General features: G+C 32.4%; 1 protein-coding gene across 5 annotated transcripts in view; it reads right to left on the reverse strand.

The window, feature by feature from the left end:
- enok (histone acetyltransferase enoki mushroom) overlaps positions 1–20,451 on the reverse strand; it is a 150,828-nt gene that overhangs the window by 66,554 nt on the left and 63,823 nt on the right. For all 5 annotated transcript variants that reach the window (XM_075382531.1, XM_075382530.1, XM_075382527.1 and 2 more), the window contains exons 8-10: positions 19,216–19,357; positions 6,652–6,783; positions 2,520–2,808 (exon numbers count right to left, since the gene is read on the reverse strand). In XM_075382531.1, the coding sequence (XP_075238646.1) occupies positions 2,520–2,808; positions 6,652–6,783; positions 19,216–19,357 (563 nt within the window). The remainder of the gene's footprint in view (positions 1–2,519; positions 2,809–6,651; positions 6,784–19,215; positions 19,358–20,451) is intronic.

The raw sequence follows: 20,451 nt of genomic DNA on the forward strand, positions 1-20,451 counted from the left end.
ACATTTTAGTTTATTTTGTAAAGATGACATGTTGCAGGTGACCTCCTCTTCTACGTAAACACTCACGAAGTCTCTTTGTTAAATTGTTCATGGTTTGACGTAACATCTCAACTGGAATTTCCGCAATTGCTTCTCGGATCTTTGCTTTCAGTTCTTCCGTTGTAGCAGGTCTACTGTGGAACACTTTGCTTTTAAGGTGACTACACAAAAAGTAATCGCAAACTGAAAGATCAGGCGATCTGGGAGGCCATCTAATGTCACCATTTCGTGAAATGACACGTTGTCCAAACAATCGGCGTACAGCTGCCATCGATATTCGTGCAGTATGTGACGTTGCTCCATCTTGTTGAAACCAGGTTGTGTTAAGAATTGGTGGAAATCTCTTTTGTTGTTCCAAAGGTTTCACGCATGGCAACGTAACGAGCCGACGTCACTGTAATTGCAAGACCGTTGTCATCCTCAAAAAAATAAGGGCCTATAACACCGTAAGATGACATAGCACACCACACTGTCACTTTCTGGCTGTGCAATGGACTCTGGTGTAGCTGCGTAGGATTTTCTTGTGCCCAGTATCTGAAATTTTGCTTGTTAACAGATCTACTGATGTGGAAATGCGATTCGTCTGACATCCACAGTTCGTGAATAAACTCTTCTTTATCATTTATGTTCTGAAGCATTACATTACAGAATTGTGCTCGCACAACTGCATTGTTCGGTTTCAGTTCCTGGACGATCTGCAACTTGTATGGATGGTATTGCAAGTCCTTCACTAACATTCTTCGAACACTTGAACTATGCAATTGTAAAGATGCTGAGAAACAATGGATTGACCGATGTGGACTTCGTGTGAAAGCATCTTGTAAAGCTTGAACATTGTGTGGTGTATGTACGGTTCGCTCACGGCCTGGACGTTTCTTTTTCATTGCTGAACCAGTTTCCTCAAAATTAGATATCCATGTTTTAACTGCATGTGCTGAAGGAACACGGTCGTGCCGTCCCAGATTAAAATGACGGTGTAATTCTCTACACGCTCCCTCCACACTGTCATTGTTTTTGTAATTTTCTTTGATAGCAAATCCACATTGCGCAACACTCCAAGGATCCATGACAACTAAATGGCAGGTTAGGTTAGAGAGGCTGGCGCCACTTATCAAGTGGTACCGATCGCCTACAGCTACCAACACAACTTTCAAAATTTCCCGTTTCTTTGAATCACCCTGTACAAAATTAAACTGGATAATCATTTTCAAACTGAAAAAATCAATGCTGTATCAATAAAATTTACTCAATTTCTAAAGTAAAAAAATCCCTTTCAGCACACGGGAAGGCGGAGATAGATTTCACCGCTGCTAAGTAGGGGATAAAAAAGATTTCCATTTCCACCTCAAAGTTAAGAAAAACTTCAAATTTACTCAGTACAACAATGGTTGCATATGGAAAAAGTTTTACATGTTTAGCATATGACAAGCCCCATCTTCTTACAATTTCAGCAACATTTTGGTCTCCCTAGGCATAAGGGCTGGTCATATCAAAAATTGTTATAGACAAAAATTTTAGGTAATGTTTACAGGACTAACGACCACATTAAACCGATTTGATACTAAGCCTATTAAGGGAAGTAATTTTTTGTCTTCGAAACCCCATTTTTTTCCATCCCCTAAGCCAATGGTTGGTGATATCAAAAACTTTATTTAGATAAGTTTTAGACCCTTATCCAAAGAATAGTAGGAACTTTAAATGAATTTGGTATTTTACTTAATATGAATGTTATTTGTTTTTTCGAAAAAGCTCCCACAATTCCATGTCAAAATTTTCCAGGAGTCGAATCATGGTACCCATTACAATAGGTAGCTTTATAACAAAGTCAACCTAAAACAATAAGCCTCAGTATACATCGGGCATTTTATTATTTTTTCAACTTTGCCACAAAATTTTCATTAGGAATTAAAGGGGTTGCACAATTTAATAAAAGACATAAATTTTACACTCAAGTTTGTTTCAATTAACAAATCATTAGTATGTATGTACTTCTATGAAAACAATGAACTCTGACCCTAATGTGCTGTTTTTCTAACATAACTACTGTATCTTTTAATTATAAACATCTACTTTCATTATTTAGAAGTATAATTAGCAATTAATCCTAGAACATTAGTTCGTGTTTTATAGAGAACCATGTTTTTTATTCCAATCCTTTTTTTATTTCTTTTATCTCAATTCTGAGGTAATGTACATTGTTAGGTATGAACATTTTTATGGTATTAACAATTTTATTATAACTTTTAAGATGATCACAATTTAATACAAGAAAAAAATGAAATTGTTTTTAACTGGAATGTAGGAGTAATAAATGACATAAAAAGAAAATATTTTTTAAGATTCTCCGGGTTACAAAAAAAAATCCCAAACTGGACTTCAGATCAAATTGCTATATGAATATAATTTTAAAATTACAAAAAAGATAATCTTTGTACAATCAATAAAACCCATTTTTATACAACGTTGATGTACATATTTACCAGTTTCATGACTGAGAGCTTCAATTGAAAATTCCTCATCACGGTGATTGTGAAGATACTCCAAGATAATAGATTTCCAATATGCATGATATGATACTCTTCCCAAGTCTGACAGTGGTTTTTCTGGCGTACCAGGTTGGCCTTCCTTCTTGGATAATAAGTAACTGAAGTGAATGAGAAACCTACCATACCCGTGGCGTTGATACTGAGGCATTGTCATAATACATGAAACATTATACTTTTGTTGACAGTGCTTTTCTTTAGAAAAATAGCCAATAAGATGGTTTCCCTGCAACAGGAAAAAAATGATAGTCAACCATTCCAATCCTAATTATGCAAAATACAAATCTATTTTTTTTTTTCATAAAAATATTTTATATTTGTAACAAATATAATGACAACCATCACGATAGAGCTGCTGCTAAATAAATAATTCATCGTCTAATGGCAGAATCATTCATTCATCTACTTTTACCCATTTCATGTGACAATTGACATCTCCTTGCAACATTTTCATGCATCAAATCAGCATTTTCAAAGATCACAATTATTAACTTGTGCTTGGTTGTGATGCAGTAGCTTAAACCTAATGTCCTCCTTAACTGATGTCCATGGTAGTCACTGCTACATAAGTAGCAATGAAAGAGGGATTTTCACATAAATAAAATCAATTTAGATAGTTAAAGATAATCACATTAAGTTCATTAAATTAAAAAAAAAAATTATAATACATGAAAAAATCATGATAAAAAATATAGTTGTATCCTCAAAACGAATTGTATAATAAATGTGATAAAATAAATTACATTACTGAACAAATTAATCCAAACGAAGGGAATATTTGTTCTGCTGTAGGGAATTCTCATTCCGAGGCAGACTGCTTGCTGTTTAGTGTTTCAGGTTATGTTGTTAGTTCATATACAAACAGAATTAGTGGTTTTTGTGCTTTTATAATTCACTGTCCATTAGTTTTTGTGAGTTTCTGTTATAAGTTTGTTATTAGTTTCTAGTTGGCACAATGGATAAAACCCCACAAAGCAATAAAAAATGATTGCTCTGTCCCAACATACACAAATGACTCAAAGACAAATTGCTAGTGAATGCAGTGTGGGGTTAGGTACTATAAATGAAATCTTGAAAAAGTTTAGGAAAATTGGTTCTGTCTCTCCAAAGAGGAAGAAAATGTGGATGGAGAAATAAAATCACGCCTACACAGGATCAATTACTAATAAGAAAAAGCAAAATTAATCCACGATTGTCAGCTGTTGACTGTTGACCTTAATAAGGACATGGGAGCCAGTGGGACTAATGTTTCTGATATGAAAGTTCATAGAAGATTGTTGGCAGTGGGAAGGACTACTTGGAAACCTAAAAAAAAGCAGTTACTGACCCAGGTTATGAAGTCAAAAAGACTTCAATGGGAAAAGGAGCATAAAGAATGGACTATTGAAATGTGGAAATAAGTTATTTTTTCAGACAAGACTCATTTCTTTGTCCAAGAGGAAAGAGTAGCCAACATTCGTAAGTCATTAAATGAGAAGACTACTTACCAGCACACCTGCAATAAGCTCCCAAACACTCAGCCAAAAAGATGTTTTGGGGATGTTTTACACATGAAGGGCCAGGAGTATGGCCCTTCATGTAGATGATGCCTGTACATGGGTGATGAAATCGGACCAATACATTAACATATGCCAAAGAAAAATAGCCCCGCTTATGCAGAAGAACCCAAAATTCATTTTCCAACACGACCTTGCACCATGTCACACGTCAACGAAAGCAAAGGAGTCCTTCAAAAGCCAAAAAATTGAATGCTATTGTGGCCATGGAACTACCCCTGCCTGAATCCTATTGAAAATTTATAGGCCATACTAAAAACAAAATAAACTGCAGCACAAAAAAACTGACCTCATTATTTCAGTGATACAGGTTTGGTTTCGAGGTGAAGAAATCAAAAATCATTCTTGTACCTTATTGGAATCAATGCCAAAGAGGATTAATAGGATTAGAGGATAATCAAAACCAATTGAGGACAAGAACTATTAAATTTGAGTAAGTTTGACTATTAAACATTTTTTCTTTTAAAAATAAAATTTTCTGTTAAAAATACAGTGTTCAGATTAATTTGTTCACCACTGTAAAAAAAACTGCCTAAAATTATTTCATGCTGAAAACTAAAATTGCTTGATTTACGATACGAATATGACCACTGCAATTCAAAATTTATATAAAAACAACTTTCTTTTTATGTGAATCTGATCATCTTCAACATCAGTGTCCCAATGATTACCACAAATAATACCAAAGGAGATAGAAAACCTTGATTGAAAGCCTTGATGGATAAAATGATAATGAAACTGTTATCTCAAAACATCAGTATGGGTTATTTAAAGACGGTTGTAAATATGTTACATGGTTTTTGTATTAATGCAGAAGTGAGACACAAAAATGTTAGCAATTCTGTGATTGTAAATTAGAGTACACTACAGAATTGCTGCCACATCCACTAATGGCCTGGGTAAAACACACTGCATGAACTGCAGTACTTCTTTCATAATCTTAATGTTTAACAGCAGTTATACCCACAATCACTTTTTGATAATTTTTTTTTAAGCATTTTGTTTAATCAGGATACAGTTTTAAAGAAATAAAATAAAAAACAACAAATATGAGGGCTATTTTTTTTAAGTAAATTCCAATCTATGTAAATTTTGCGTGCTGTCAAAATGTGCATGCACCCTGGCTCCCAGCATGGCTTGCACAAATGCAGACGCAATTTGCAGTCATAGCGTTACTAAGTACAGTTCATACTGTGCAGTTGAAATGTTTCAAATATCTGAGTAGTCTGCTGATTAAGAAATATGATAGACATGATGACCTGTTACTTATTTTATGCCAAAAATAACAATAAACTGAGCTGCGTACTGCGAGACCTTGACAAAGCTTCGGTGTGCCACACAACATAAGCAATGTGGCTTACTATCATCTGGAGTTTTGTTGCTGCATAACAATGCAAGACCTCATTTTGTTGCTCAAACTCTAGAGTTAATCAGATTTTTTGGATAACAGCAAATGGACCACCAGCATACAGCCCAGATCTTGCACCAAGCAATTACCACTTGTTCCGCTACTGGAAGGAGTTTCTCAGCAGTTAGCAGTTTAACACAGATGAAGTAAAAACAATGGTTGAAGACAGGTTGCCTTCACAACTTCTATGACATGGACAAAAACAATTTAGTAAAATAGTTAGAAACATGTTTAAACAAACAAGGTAACTATGCAAAAAAACAGCATAAGAGTGAAATAAAAGAAATGTTTTTGACAATATCTTTACTAGTTTTATTTATATTAAAAAAACAGATCTTAACTAAAAGACAGGAAATTACATTACAGGAAAAATTAAACATCAAAAAGAAAAAGCAATGGGTCAAAATTTTGGATATCCATTTTTTTTTTAAATTCTAGTGATTTTAGATACCCTACCATTTAAGTACAAAAAAAAACTACTTCTGTACATATAATATATGTTTTTGCCAACAGACAACTGTTTTAAAAATTAGCAATGTAACTTCTGAAAACAATTCAACATACAATTTGTAAAGTTCGTTATTTGCAGTGGTTATCTATGCAAATAAAAGTAAGGTATGTGGATCCATAGTGTAATGGTTAGATTACTCTTAATTTTTATCATTAACATGTCATCCTCAGTTGTCTGTCAGATGCTACAAGCCATTCAATCTTAGTATAGAAAACTTTGTAACTATTCAGCAAACTCAATTAGTTGCACACTGAAATCTACAAATAACGAGAGAAGAATGGATGATTATAGATGTAGAAGCAATACCATGCACTTAACTATGTGATTAAACAAAAAAAAAGAAGATAAATTTATAGGACAAAAAGATCCTACAGAGTAGCACAAGCTACTGGAAAATGTATATATTGGCTCTGACCAAAAAACCTAACACTGACCAAAAAGACACTTTTTATAAGATTGAGAATAGCTGGGGGAAAAAGTGTTCCCATTACAGGAACAAATAGAATTAATTTTACAAAATAATGACACTTTATGATTATTTTATTCATAATTTTATATTTCTGTACATAAAAACTTAATAGCAGAATGACTTACCTTAATATCATTTTTTGTTAGAACATAAAAAAGAAAAGGTTCAACATCATAATACAGTGTCTTGTGATCGAGGAACAACTTTGCAAGTAGACAGAGGTTTTGACAGTAAATTTTATTAACATTTCCATCCACCTGAAACATTATGTAATGAACTTCACACTTCAGCGCAACTACAATTAGTTTTTCTGGATGATATCAATGAAATTGTTATACAAGCTTGTTTTATTTTATATTTTTATTCTTGTAAACTTGTTATACAAGCTTATAAGTACAAAAAAAGTTAGATTAGCTAATGTATTAAAATTAAGATTGTAATTAAATAAATCTGCAATATTTAATGGTTAGTAAATGAAATATAAACGCACGCACGCATGTACGTGCACACACACACGTAGTTGTATCTGCTTACACCCAGGTGGTGGTGATTAGTATTACCACAGTACTACCATTACTCAAAGAAGCTGTAATGTCCTCAAAATAAATTTATAATCTCAATTGGACAAAAAATAAATTTTTAAAACTTACTTTACAATGAAGTGTAGTCTTGTACAGTCTCAGTTCAACCACTCCTGAGATGTGTGGTTAATTGAAACCCAACCACCAAAGAACCCCGGTATGCACGATCTAGTATTCAAATCCGTGTAAAAATAACTGACTTTACTAGGACTTGAACGCTGGAACTCTCAACTTCCAAATCAGCTGATTTGGGAAGATGCGTTCACCACTAGACCAACCCGATGGTTTTTTTTATTCAGACCAACTCCTCAGAAACCTCACTCTAGTGTTAGCTATAATGATAGAGAGTAAATGACAACAAAATGTAATCTCTCTCTCTCAAAAGGAACAAGATACAGCCACTAGATAATACATTGAGTAAGAACAAATGCGCATCTGAGAAAGATAATAAACCTGAGGTTCAAGTTCAACTATATAATCTGTCAAGTGAGCCTGTGAAGAAAGTGATTGCTATGTACTTTACTATGTACTTCTGAAGTGGTCACACCAAAACAACTCCTGGCAAAGGCAGCAGCTGGTGCAACTCCTTTCATGGGTGATTCCTGGTTTCCATGTCTCAATCATGCCAAAACCAAGCACCAAGCAGCCTTGCTCCTTTGTCACCCGCTGCTTCTTTGGTCGCTGACTCGAAGGCTGTGAGCTGCATAGGTGATGACATATTAATAACATGAAGCTGGCTGAAGAATGGAAAAGAAGAGCGAAAAGGGATGGCTATACAGCAAACCCCAGATTAAATGCCTAATATAAATGAGACAATTCAGCGTTGGAACATCAATGGATGTTTGTCAAACACGACTGAGCTCCAATGCTTCACATATGATTTAGACCCTATTTGTAAATGTCTGCAAGAAACACCATTTCTACAAAGATGAAAATTTTAACTTAATAAGATATAATCAAGATTTGGCGGTTGATCGGTGAGACCAGTTGCCAAATATAAGAGTTAGAGATGGAGTAGCAATATTAATGTCGACTAGAGTTACCACTGAAGCAGCTGAAACAAACACAAATCTGCAAATGGTCGCAATCAGAATAAACTACCTGCTGCAGATTGCTTTCTGCAGCATATATTTAACAAAATTTGATTGGAAGGAAGATGACATAATAAGTTAATTTCTCAGCTTTCCCCACCTATACTACTAATGGGCGACTTCTACACAAACCCTATTTGGGGTCGAGTAGATCCCTGGGAAAGAGAATTGAAAAAGTTCCTTTTAAATTCTAACTTAAATATTTTAAATGATGGCCTTATTTTAATGCCAGAGATGGATTGACATCCTGTATAAATTTAACTTTTATTAGTACTTTGATTGCACCAAAATATTCTTTCAAAGTTTTACAAGATCAAGTGATCATTTTCCACTGGAAATTACAACTGATACTACAAGAAAATAATATCCGATCTCCAAAAGATTTGATAAGGCAGTTGGAAAAAACTTCACTGCTAATATGATACTTCCGAAAACAACTGGAGTTATTGAAAGTGAAACTGATGCTATAACCAATATTATATTTGATTTAGCATCAAGATATATTCCCGGAACATACAGATACTCAAGAAGCCACCTGTTTTCCATCGTGGAATAATGAAATAAGTAAAGCAATAAAAAAGAAGAAAAAGCATAGAACACTTTCAAGAAATGTCCTACATTGAAAAATCTGATTTCTTTGAAAAAAAGGACACGTATGCCAAAATAATGATGACAGATTCTAAAAAACAATCTTGGCAACAATACATGTCATCTATTAGCAGAAGTACAACTGTATCAAATATTTGGAAGAAAGTGAAGGCTGTCCATGAGTGTATAAACTTTACACCCAAAACTTGCCTTCAATATGATGATTAACTTATAGATACTTCAAAAGAAATTGCTGAAATATTAGCCTATCAATTCGAAGAAGCCAGTAAATTGGATAATTATGATGATTTCTTCAAAAATCATAAGACACGAATTTTTCTTACAATGTACCTTTCAAAATAGACAAACTTGTGAAAGCGTTAGAAGAAAACCAGCAGCAATACAGAATTTGATCTACATGAAATACATTAAACCATGATCAGACAACTAAACACCACTCCCAAACTTAAATTGCAGAATTATATTATCAAATACGGCAGTATGGAATGTACCTGAAGCAGTGAAAAAAAGCATTGTTCCAATCCTAAAAAAAAAGATAAAAATCTGACCGATTCCAATGCTTACTGTTCTATTCCTTAAAATAGTCCCCATTTTCCACTAGCTATTAAAAAAATTATAAATAAACTCATTTGGATTTTGGGAAGAGAAGGTCTTTATCCTCACATTAAACAGGATTTCAACAGCACCATTCAACTACTGATCAAATGATCAATTCTAAAACTATTATATACATCAGTTACATCACTAGGAAACACTGTCGTTGATCTGCAGAAGGCTTTTGATATTACCTGGCATCATGGAATAATGCTTCAGCTAAATGAATGGAGCATTTGTGATCATATACCAATATTACTTGGCAACTACATAAACAACTGTACTTTTCAAGTTCGTGTTTTTGAGTACTCTAAAAAAAAAAGACTGGAAAATGACATACCACAAGGCTTGCCGCCATTGAGTGGTACCTTATTTAGGATCGCCATCAAGAAACTGATATTAGCAATTCCAGCAGAAATCAGCAAAAGCACTTACATTAACAATCTGGCAATTACATATGCCAATAACAGTATAAATGTTATGAAGTATAAATGCTGTTGCAGGACTGGTGAAGTAGGTTAGGTAAACTGCTGTAGGACTAGCAGTTGCTAGACAGTAAACAGTTTGTTTATTGAAAACGTCAATAATTTACAACCACTGCAGTTGCTGAGAGCGAAGAAAATTGAACTGTTAAGACATTGAGGTTTTACCACATGGTAATCTAAATACCTCAAACAGGGTAGTTGTGTGCAGAGATTTGCTGAACTGCACAAAAAAAGGAATTCAAGGAAATTAATAAAAAAAGTTGTAGAATGTTGATTGAACACTTGACAAAACTGAGAAATTATACCCTCCACGTTGCATGTTGCACATTCAACAAGCCAAAGTGTCCAGAACAATAAAGACTGGACACAGACATTTCATAGACGTCCATTCATTCATCTCGACTCCATTACGAAGCTTTGAATGTCAGATTTAGACACACAATAGCACGTTGTACAAGGAAACAGATCTGTGTATATAGTGAGCAATTGCATCCTGATGAACAGTAGAGGGATCCGCCAATCATTCTGCAGGATCGATAAACTATGTCTAAAATATTAAGAGGAAGTGCCAATCTAAAATGTTAAAACAATTCAAAAGGTGGGCTACTTCAAAGCAAAGAACATTGTCAAAGGTAATAATCGTCTAAGGTAATGTCATATGCTCTGGTTGCTTCAGATCCTGCAACTTAATTCAAAGTGAAAGATAAAACTGCATAGCTGGTATCGGCGTTAGTGATTACAATTAAACATATTGTTAATTAGAAACTTGGAAATCTTCCAACCAGAGAAGACTATCATAAAACTACTAGAAAAAGAAGATTTAGGACGTCAACAATGGAGCCACCAAAAGCACATAAGTCTTTAAATGAAAGGGTAACCACTTAGCTGCCCTACATGTATTGGTGGGGGTGCGTAGTCTCAATTCTGATACATTAGTGACTGCAACATTGGAGTCAGTATCTAATGCAGGTAGCAAGGTATCCTCCATATTTATTGTGGAGATCAAAAGATGAAAAAAAAAAAGAAGCAAGGATGGCCTAAGGATAAACCTATGTGATAAGAATATAAGAATGAGAATCTTAGCAGTTTTGATAATTCTGACAACACCTTATTAAAAATGGTTTGTTTTTTTAAAAGCAAGAGCCTTTAACAGTTACAATCTTGTGTTTTCATCTGAAATTTCAATATTCTTTGACAAGTCTTTTTCTGGATGATCTGTTTAACAAGACTAATGATCTGTCTTCTGACTAAGCCACTAGTGTTTTTATCTGAAAGGAAAAGTTTTTTTATAATCTTATAATTTAACCAACTGAATATGGTAGAACATTTAAATTGGTTGGCCAGATATAATATCTAAGTGACTTAACATAAACTACCACCATGACAGATATAATAGGTTTTAATTTTATTGACACAAGTATATATAAGATAAAATTTATTTAAAAAATGTTATTCATATTAATGTGAAATTTATACTTTTAACTGCTGAAGAAGGGGGTGACACATCACAAGCACCACAGTTAATTAAGTGTTCTTACTTTTTTATTTTGACTGTATCTGGTGGTTATAACATTATAATTCTTTAAATTATATATATAGTAAAATTTCCCTATATCAGACATGGCTCAGGAACAACAATCTGTCCATTACTTACAGGTGTCTGCTATTCAGAAAAATGAGAAAACAGTATTATGTTCAGCTATTGTGGAGGGAAAAAGTTTTGAAAAGAACAACAGCATGCATATTTATTTCATTTAAATTAAAATTGAAAAAAAAAAAAAAATTGGTAACTAATTAAAATGAAGTTTGTAAAAATTTTCAAGTTTTTTTATTGTTTTTTCTGAAAATAAAACACTGTCCTCCTTTATGTTCAAATATGAATAAAAATAATAATACTGTACTACTGTATTCAAACAACAAAATCCTATCCTACTAAAGGGCATTTGTGTATGTATGTGTGTATGTGTATATATATATATATATATATATATATATATATATATATATATATATATATATATATATATATGTGTGTGTGTGTGTGTGTGTGTGTGTGTGTGTGTGTGTGTGTGTGTGTGTGTGTGTGTGTGTGTGTGTGTGTGTGTGTGTGTGTGTGTGTGTATGTGCGCATGTGCATTTAAATTCCATTAAACAACCTAGTACAAAATATTGAGATAAGAAATATCTTACCTTAATTTTTCACAAAATTACTTTCACAGAATCCATAGTATGAATGAAATAATTCCGTTATTGCAAAATAAAAATTTAAAAATAACAATACTGTATCTTATTCAGTTAGCTTATAGAGTTCAAGTAAACAAACTGCAGGTACAAGTGTTCAGGTGGCCAATTCACAAACATCTCCTGTAAATCCTGATGCATATAAAATAAAACTATGTGACGTTAATGTTCAGTAACCACACGCAATTAATTTTAAATTATTATATATATTTTTAATTTAAATAAATTATGGAATTTATAGTTATGAAAATGTCAATTGTCCACCAACAGTAAAATTTCATTAATATCTTAGATTAAATTTCTATGATAATAAACAAATAATAAATTTAATAGTTTTCGTCATCTGATTGCAAGAAATCCGTAGTGCTGTCAGTATTAAGAGATAAAACAAGAGGCTCAATTTTGTTTTCTAATATATTATCCATTCCCAATAATTAGGTTTAACAGTATCCGTTATGTTTTATACAGTTTTTCTACATATGCTGGCCTGTTTCATTGACAGCTTTTAAGCATAAATTTTTAACATCAGATATTTTAAAAGTAGTATTTTCTTACAATATGTAATTTTTGATTTGTCCCCAAATTAACTCAACTGGGTTGAGTACACAATAGTAGGGATGTAACCGAAGCACAATTTTGCCTTTTGCCACTGGATCTTGTTACCTCATCAATTTTATACACAATAAAATTACTTTTAACACTCAAAATCCTTTGCAGTAATTGGACCTTAAGTTCATCCTCTTCAAAAATCACTCCTTTTGAACTAAGCTACATATTTTGGTATCATTCTTTTTCAAAGACATGGCTGGAATTCTTTCCTCTTTACATGAATGATAACGAACATTGTCTACGTCAATAACCGAATTCTCTTACAGAGGAAATAATACATCGCTAAACCATTTCTCAATAACTAAGATTTGTGTACTTTTTATGAATTAAATTTTGATCTGTGGGGTTATGTTTTTTTAGGAAACCGTAATTCATCAAATGATTCAACTTGCAAATCACATTGTACACGGAAGCAGCACCACTTCCACTTATGATAGCAGTTTATTAACAACATCTGAAATCAACGCCATTGGATTACATCGTAATTTGCTTTTGTGTTTTTCTGCAAGACTTAAAGGTTTTTTTCGCAGCCTTTTTTTCAGAGAGAATATCAGTAATCATACATAATCAGTTGAATCAGTTATTTTACCATTATTTTGACAGTGTCAAAATAATGGTATAATTTATACAGATACAAATTTAAGGTCACAATTTGTTGGTTTAAGTCATACAGACACAAATCTAGGAATGCACTACACTCACATTCCAGTAAACTAAATGACATTGCATTATATTAACTTTAAATAACATTAGAGTAAATAAATAAGTAACAGAAACAAAAAAATTGGAACATGAAAACAAAAGAGTAATAATATGAAAAGATCAAGAATTTTAATAGAACTGAGAAGACATAACATTACGTAAAGTTTTGATTACATTGATTGCTATATGATAAATTAATTATACAGCAACTATATATGAGTAATGATTATAGTGTTGTATATAGATACGGCCACATTGTGAAACACAAATACAACATTTATTCTTCACTCTACAAGCTAACTGAATACAGTATAAAATAATGAGAATTGTGAATTAATTTACACAAGTGCTGCTATCTTTCAGTTTTTATAAGTCTACCTGTTAATATTTAATATTCTTCTAAAATATTTAATTTTATGCCATCTTTATTAATTTCTAATATTTATAAATTTGTATTAATCAGATATAGAATGTTTATTGTTTATTAGATGTCTGCCACATTAAAAAAATTTAATTATTTTTTTGTAATTTTAATAAAGTTCAAGAAATCTAGTTCTCAAGTATCTATTTGTTTTTGCTATATAAATACAATCACAATCATTACATCTAATTTTATGAATTCCACTAAGATTGTTCATTTTATTACTTTTTTATTACATTTGTATGCTGGTTTAAATATTTCCCTATTGTAAGTTTTAGTAATGTTTTAAATGATATTATTATTAATATATAAATAATTATATATATTTATTCATTTTTTGTGACTTTATTATGAACTAATTTCTAAGGAAGTTATTTTGGTTTGATAGTTGTTTTTACAAATATTATTAATTAAAGTAGTGTCCATTTTCAACTGCTATATGTTTTAACTATATCATTATAAATTTTCTTTGTTATTATGTGTGTATTTGACTGCATTATTAATCATATTTGTATAAGTGTTAATTTTATGAGACCAAGGGTGATTTGATTTTTTTATGAATTGCTACACAGTATGTCTGAAAAGTTACCAAACTAAATTAAATAAAAATACAGATTTAAAGATAAATGAATTTATTCACATCAGCCCTCTTACATAAAACCCTTCTTTAGTTATACACTTGTTGCAGCACCAGTAGAGCCCGTCAAACGCTCTGGAGAAATCACTTTGTGGGATCGCCTTCAACTGCTCGGTGCAAGCCCTTTGGATGACCAGAATGTTTTTGAAAAAGTGGCCTTTCATCTTCAACTTGAGTTTTGGGGACAGAAAATAGTCTGCTGGAGCCAAGTAGGGTGAATAGGGCGGTAGGATAAGATGCTGATTTGATTTGCAGTATAAAACTGCTGCCATTCATGCGAGGGCATTGTCGTACAAGAGAGTCTAACTGCCTGGACCCCGGTACTCAAACCGGATTCAACGAATGCAATGCATTAGGCATTTCATTACTTCTAAATAGAATTTAGAATTCTTCATGGTTTGACCAGTTGGGACAATTTCATGATGAATCACGCCCTTTGAGGCGAAGAATGCATCAACATTGTTTTCACTTTTGAACACCAATACAATGGTGATAAGCCAATCTTGCAGAAGAAGGACTGATTGATGGTCGACCAGGTAATGGTTTGTTTCCCTGTTTCAAGTGTTGTTGAACCAATTCACTAATTAGAGTTAAATTAAAGGCAAGGAAGTATGCTTTTGGATTACATTTTTTCCAAATGATGTATGAATTAAGAATTGTTTCGTTAATTAGTCTTTTAGACAGTTTCATGTACCATTTTTTTTTGCATTTATGTTCAACTACATAACTTTGCAACATCTGGTCTCTAACATCTACACCACCCATAAATTTATTTAGTCTAACAAAATTGATGGTTTTATTTCAGTTTTATTATATTTATTAGTTTTTTTAGTCGTCTGAAGATTGTAATAAGTAGAAATAAAAGAAATCACGTGCTTATGTCGCCACCTGAATATTGATACATCCCCAGAATGTAAGACAGTATTTTTTTCTACTTTTGATAATTATGTATTTCTGGATTGTTTTGGAACATGTTTCCTGTTGACTTTCAGTGTCCCAACACAATCAGTTTTATAGGATTTTAATAATTTAGCTAACATAGAGCTATTATACCAATTATCCATCCATGTAAAACCTTATCCATCCAATTATCCATCCCTGCTTGGGAAAGTAAAACCTTTCCCAAGCAGGGGTTTAAGAAGAAAAAGAACTAACGATTGCAATTTGTTTTATTTAGGCGTTATAAGATTACTATCAAACTGTATACCTTTGCCAGTATAAACAATAAAAGACCATGTATAGCCTGAAGAAGACTAATATAAGTCAAAACTTTTATGCCAAACTATGCGGCTTTCAATGGTAAGTATTGTCTAAATAACATATCTTTCAACAAAAGCACAGATTCATCTATAGAAATATTTTTAAACAAAGTGTACGCTGTTTTGAAAAGTTTTTTACGTCCAGTAAATACATCTGCTTTGGTGTTATCTGATAAAATGAAAAATTTAGAGAGGAACTCAAACCTGTTACAAGACATTATCAAAGAAAATATTTTACTTTCCAACAAAGGAATTTCTGAAAAGTAGGATTGGGTAGTTGGCCTCACAGATATCCCCTTAAGACAAGCACTGCATGTTTATAAATAAACATCATCAGTACACAAATCAGTCAGCTTCCACTGTCGTGAAAGCACTATAAAAACTATTCTGTTTTGACATCTGTTGAAAAGCATATACGAGGTGTGTGAGAAAAATAATGAGATGGGTAACACTGCGAGCAATCTGGCAACGCTGTGTCTACCGGTCTGTGCTAGACTGGTTTGTTCATCCCTTCCACATGCTCAGTATGAGTTTCAACTCCGTTCAGCTAACACATTATTTTTTATAGCACCATCAGTGAAGTTGTGTTTTTGTTGTTACGGAAATGGAGCATTGGAATTTAGAGCAATGTTGTGCAATCAAGTTTTGTGTTAATCTTGGAGAAACCACGAGTGTGACCTTTGAAAAGTTGAAACAGACCTATGGGGAACATTGCTTATCAAGAGCACAAGTTTTCCGCTGGCACAAATCATTTTTGGAAGGCCGAGAACACATTAAAGATCAACCTCGCTCAGGGAGACCTTGAACTTCAAAATCTGATGAAAACGTTGAGCGTGAGAGGGTTCTTGTGAGAACAGACTGTCGTTTAACAATAAGGATGATGAGTAACAGTTAAATTTAAACACTTTCACCTTACATCAAATTTTGACAGACGATTTGGAGATGTGAATAGTTTGTGCGAAATTGGTGCCGAAAAACCTCACAATGGAACAGAAGGGCAATCGAAGAAACCTCTGCGTTGATCTTCTTGAGAGGATTGACAATGACCAAGAATTCTTCAATCATGTGACCACATGTGATGAATACTGGATATTTGAGTACAATCCTGAAACAAAGCGGCAAAGCGAAGAGTGGCACACTCTGTCATCACCTCGACCGAAAAGCTTTTTTGACAGTAGGGGTATCGCGCATAAAGAATTTGTTCCTCCAGGACAACCTGTCAACCAAGTGTTTTACAAAGGTGTCCTTGAAAGGCTCAGGAAAGGAGTGACTCGCATGAGATAAGACATTGCGGACAAGTGGATGCTTCATTATGACAATGTCCTGAGTCACATGGCCATTGCCATCAGAGAATTTTTTACCTCAAAACGCATTCCTACGGTGCCTCAACCCCACTATTCACCTGATTTGAGTCCTTGTGACTTTTTCCTTTTTCCGAAATTGAAACATGTCTTAAAAGGACGTCACTTTGAAACTCTGGAGAACATTCAAAAGACTGTGACCGACCAGATAAAAGCCCTACCAGTTGAAGCCTTCCAGCGCTGCTACCAGGAGTGGGAATGACTCTGCCGGTGTATAGCTGCACAAGGGAACTACTTTGAAGGGGATAATATTGTTGTTTGAAAAAATAAAACTTTGGTAAGTAAAAAGTCAGTCTCATTACTTTTCTCACACACCTCGTATGTTAGTTTGTTCCACAATTAGATCAACTAAGGAATCATCAATAAAGAATTTAAATGTATCTGAAACACTGTTTCAGTTTATTTGTGGTCCAGGATCACAAACTCCTCAATATTACCCAAATAATTATCCACATTCTCCCCCAAATAAAAATTATCATCTAACCCTTGAACTGCATTTGTATCACCTCCACCCAAATCAATCTCTGGTTCAATACATTCTTACTCATGATCACTACCTAACTGAAATAAATCTGAGCTTTATGAAAAAGATGATCATAAATCATCTAATAATTGTTCTACTTCCCTGTCATAAAGTTCCACTAGGGCCTGCCATATTATAGATTAATTTTTTAAATTTATTTAAATTAAAAAATTAAATTTCTTTAGAAACTACATAAAAAAATGTACACAAAAACTTAGGCCTATATAATGTCAATAAACAACATGTTACTTACAAGTAACATAACCTCTACGCAAAAATGTTCCACACGTCGAATAAATTAAAAATGGTTACAATCACTAAACTCATGAAAGAATACAAAAACTAAAAATAAAAAGCAAAATAATTCCAAAAAATAATTTTATTTTTCTTAATCAATTAGAAAGATTTCTTTAGCACAACCATTTTACAGAAAGTAAACATTGGAACAGCTGACTGACTAGGAAATGCTAAAAAAGGGATATTTTAAGAGAGTTTCTACATTTAGAAATGTTAAATATAAAGGAGAAATTTTTCCCTGTTGCATTTAGCTGAATACAGAAAATTAAAAAAAAAAAAGCTGTAAGAGAGCAGCATATGAAAATATGAACAGAGTACGGCAAAATGCATATGACATATAGTTTATGCATGACATGCTCAGTACGGCAAAGCATGATAAGAGGTTAACAATGAAAATATATTTTTACTAATAGTAAAAATATTAAATATTGCCAAAAATCGAACTGAAAATCTGATGAAATTGAAAATACTATATCAATCCCTACACAAGTGCAATGAGTTATTTTCTTTGATGTAATAAATTTTATTTTTTGTAAAGTATGTATTAACAGTTCATATTAAATTAACAAAATTCTAAGCTTTTCTGTGAAACATAAACAGCTTCCTGTGTAAAAAAAACTATCCAGACTTCAAAATAAATTCTTTTAAATATTCATTAATTTTTTATAAAGTTAGGCAATATGTCAAAACCTTAACGTAAGGTGTTGACATAATGGTTAGATAATAAAGAGTAATGTCAATATTTTAATTTTTTTTTAAATTTTACTTATTAAAGTACTATTCTTATATTACTATACACTTTTACCTTCATTCTAAATAAAATATAGATGTTGGAAATATATTAAAAATAGCCAGAAAGAAATAGCTGATTTATAAAGTGACTAGGGAATTTTTTAAGCATTAAAACCAATTCATACAAAAATCATTCTAAGCTTATAGTATAAAAAAACAACTTCTGGTAGAAATGTGGTTAGTGATATATTTTGTAATCAAGGAAACGGCAATGTTTAACTACATCTATACTGCAAAATGAAAAAATCAACTTAAAACAAACATTTTTTTAAAATTTCCTTAACTTTAGTATTTTTCAAAAAGGAACCATAAAACTACCAAAAGGAATTCAATGAGCCTGTACCAAAGTCAGGGCATGGAAATTTGGTGGCAGTGACCTCTGGCTCAAGCCAGCCAGTAATGGTGAATGTGACTGTAACATTCTACTAATTAAAAAAGTTATTTTCAAAGTCAGTTGAAAAAAGTAACAAATACTAAGCCTACTTACCTCGAATACAGATAAATCATTATGTCTATAGATTTCAGTGGCTGGTGGATGTCTCCAAGTGCATTTCTCTTGGTGTCGTTCTAACACAGCCTTACTTTTTGTATATTTTAAACAAAATTCACATAAAAACAGCTTTGGCAATCTGAAATACAGATAAATAAAAAAAGCTGTTTATAACAAAGGCAAAGACAAGCAGCCTTAGCCTTCACAAAAATAAGAAAAAACGTACAGAAATAATATAGACTGCTCTAAACATGAAAAAAAAGGCTCTCTGGAATACAATATGCATAATTTTCAGCACTGAAATTTCCAACTAATTTTTTTTAATTTTCAGGTAAAAATAGTTTGAATTTCAGAATAACATCAAACTGTGTTTTATATTATAACAATACAAAATTATATAAAAAAAATATCTTTAAAACATTTGCAAGTATTGCACATAATTCAGATATTTCAATTTAAATTAGATGAAAAAACACAGAAGTACCACCATATGAAACTTCTCTATATGAAATAAAAAAATGGATCAAAGTGAATAAGACTTTGAAATACGGACATAACAAAAATTTATATAGGTCAAACTGAGAATCTCCTCATTTTAGGAAGATTGTAAACGTTTTTTTTCCCTGCACCCAAACATATGAGTTCATAAAGTTGAAGAATATTGTTTTGCAAGTGAAATTTAAATAAACAAGCTTCAAGAAGTTTACTGGCTGAAGTTTCACGTGCCAAATTTTTTATTCACCCTTTCCACTAACAATCTTTTTTTAAATAGAAAACCCATTACTTGTAATTAACTTTTGAAATATTTCAATTTTTTCTGCATGCATGAGACTTTTATCTTTTCTTAACCCTTTCCAATTTAATTGTTATTCGTATACATTCACAGTAACTCTTAATTTTTATGCATAATATTGCACATATAACAGTTGTACCTACTTACCTTATCACTTACTTCCTCTTAAAAACTTATTTAACACTGTTTCTCACTTATGTTATATTTACACTATTTAAAAGGTCGTTTTTTATTATCATACAACAAATTTACTTATACTTTTTTTGTGTGATACTTTTTGAAACACAGTCCTGAATGTAGTCCTTGTTTTCTTTCACACATTTTGTAATAGAAACTGTCTCCTTCCTTCCTCCTTTCTTCGCTCTATTGCTGCAGATTGTACAATCTTTAGTCAACGTTTTTCCATTTTGCATTATGAAGTGGGGCTTAACATGTAATCT

This window comes from Lycorma delicatula, chromosome 1 (assembly GCF_047948215.1).
Source record: "Lycorma delicatula isolate Av1 chromosome 1, ASM4794821v1, whole genome shotgun sequence".
Taxonomy (NCBI): Eukaryota; Metazoa; Arthropoda; class Insecta; order Hemiptera; family Fulgoridae; genus Lycorma; species Lycorma delicatula.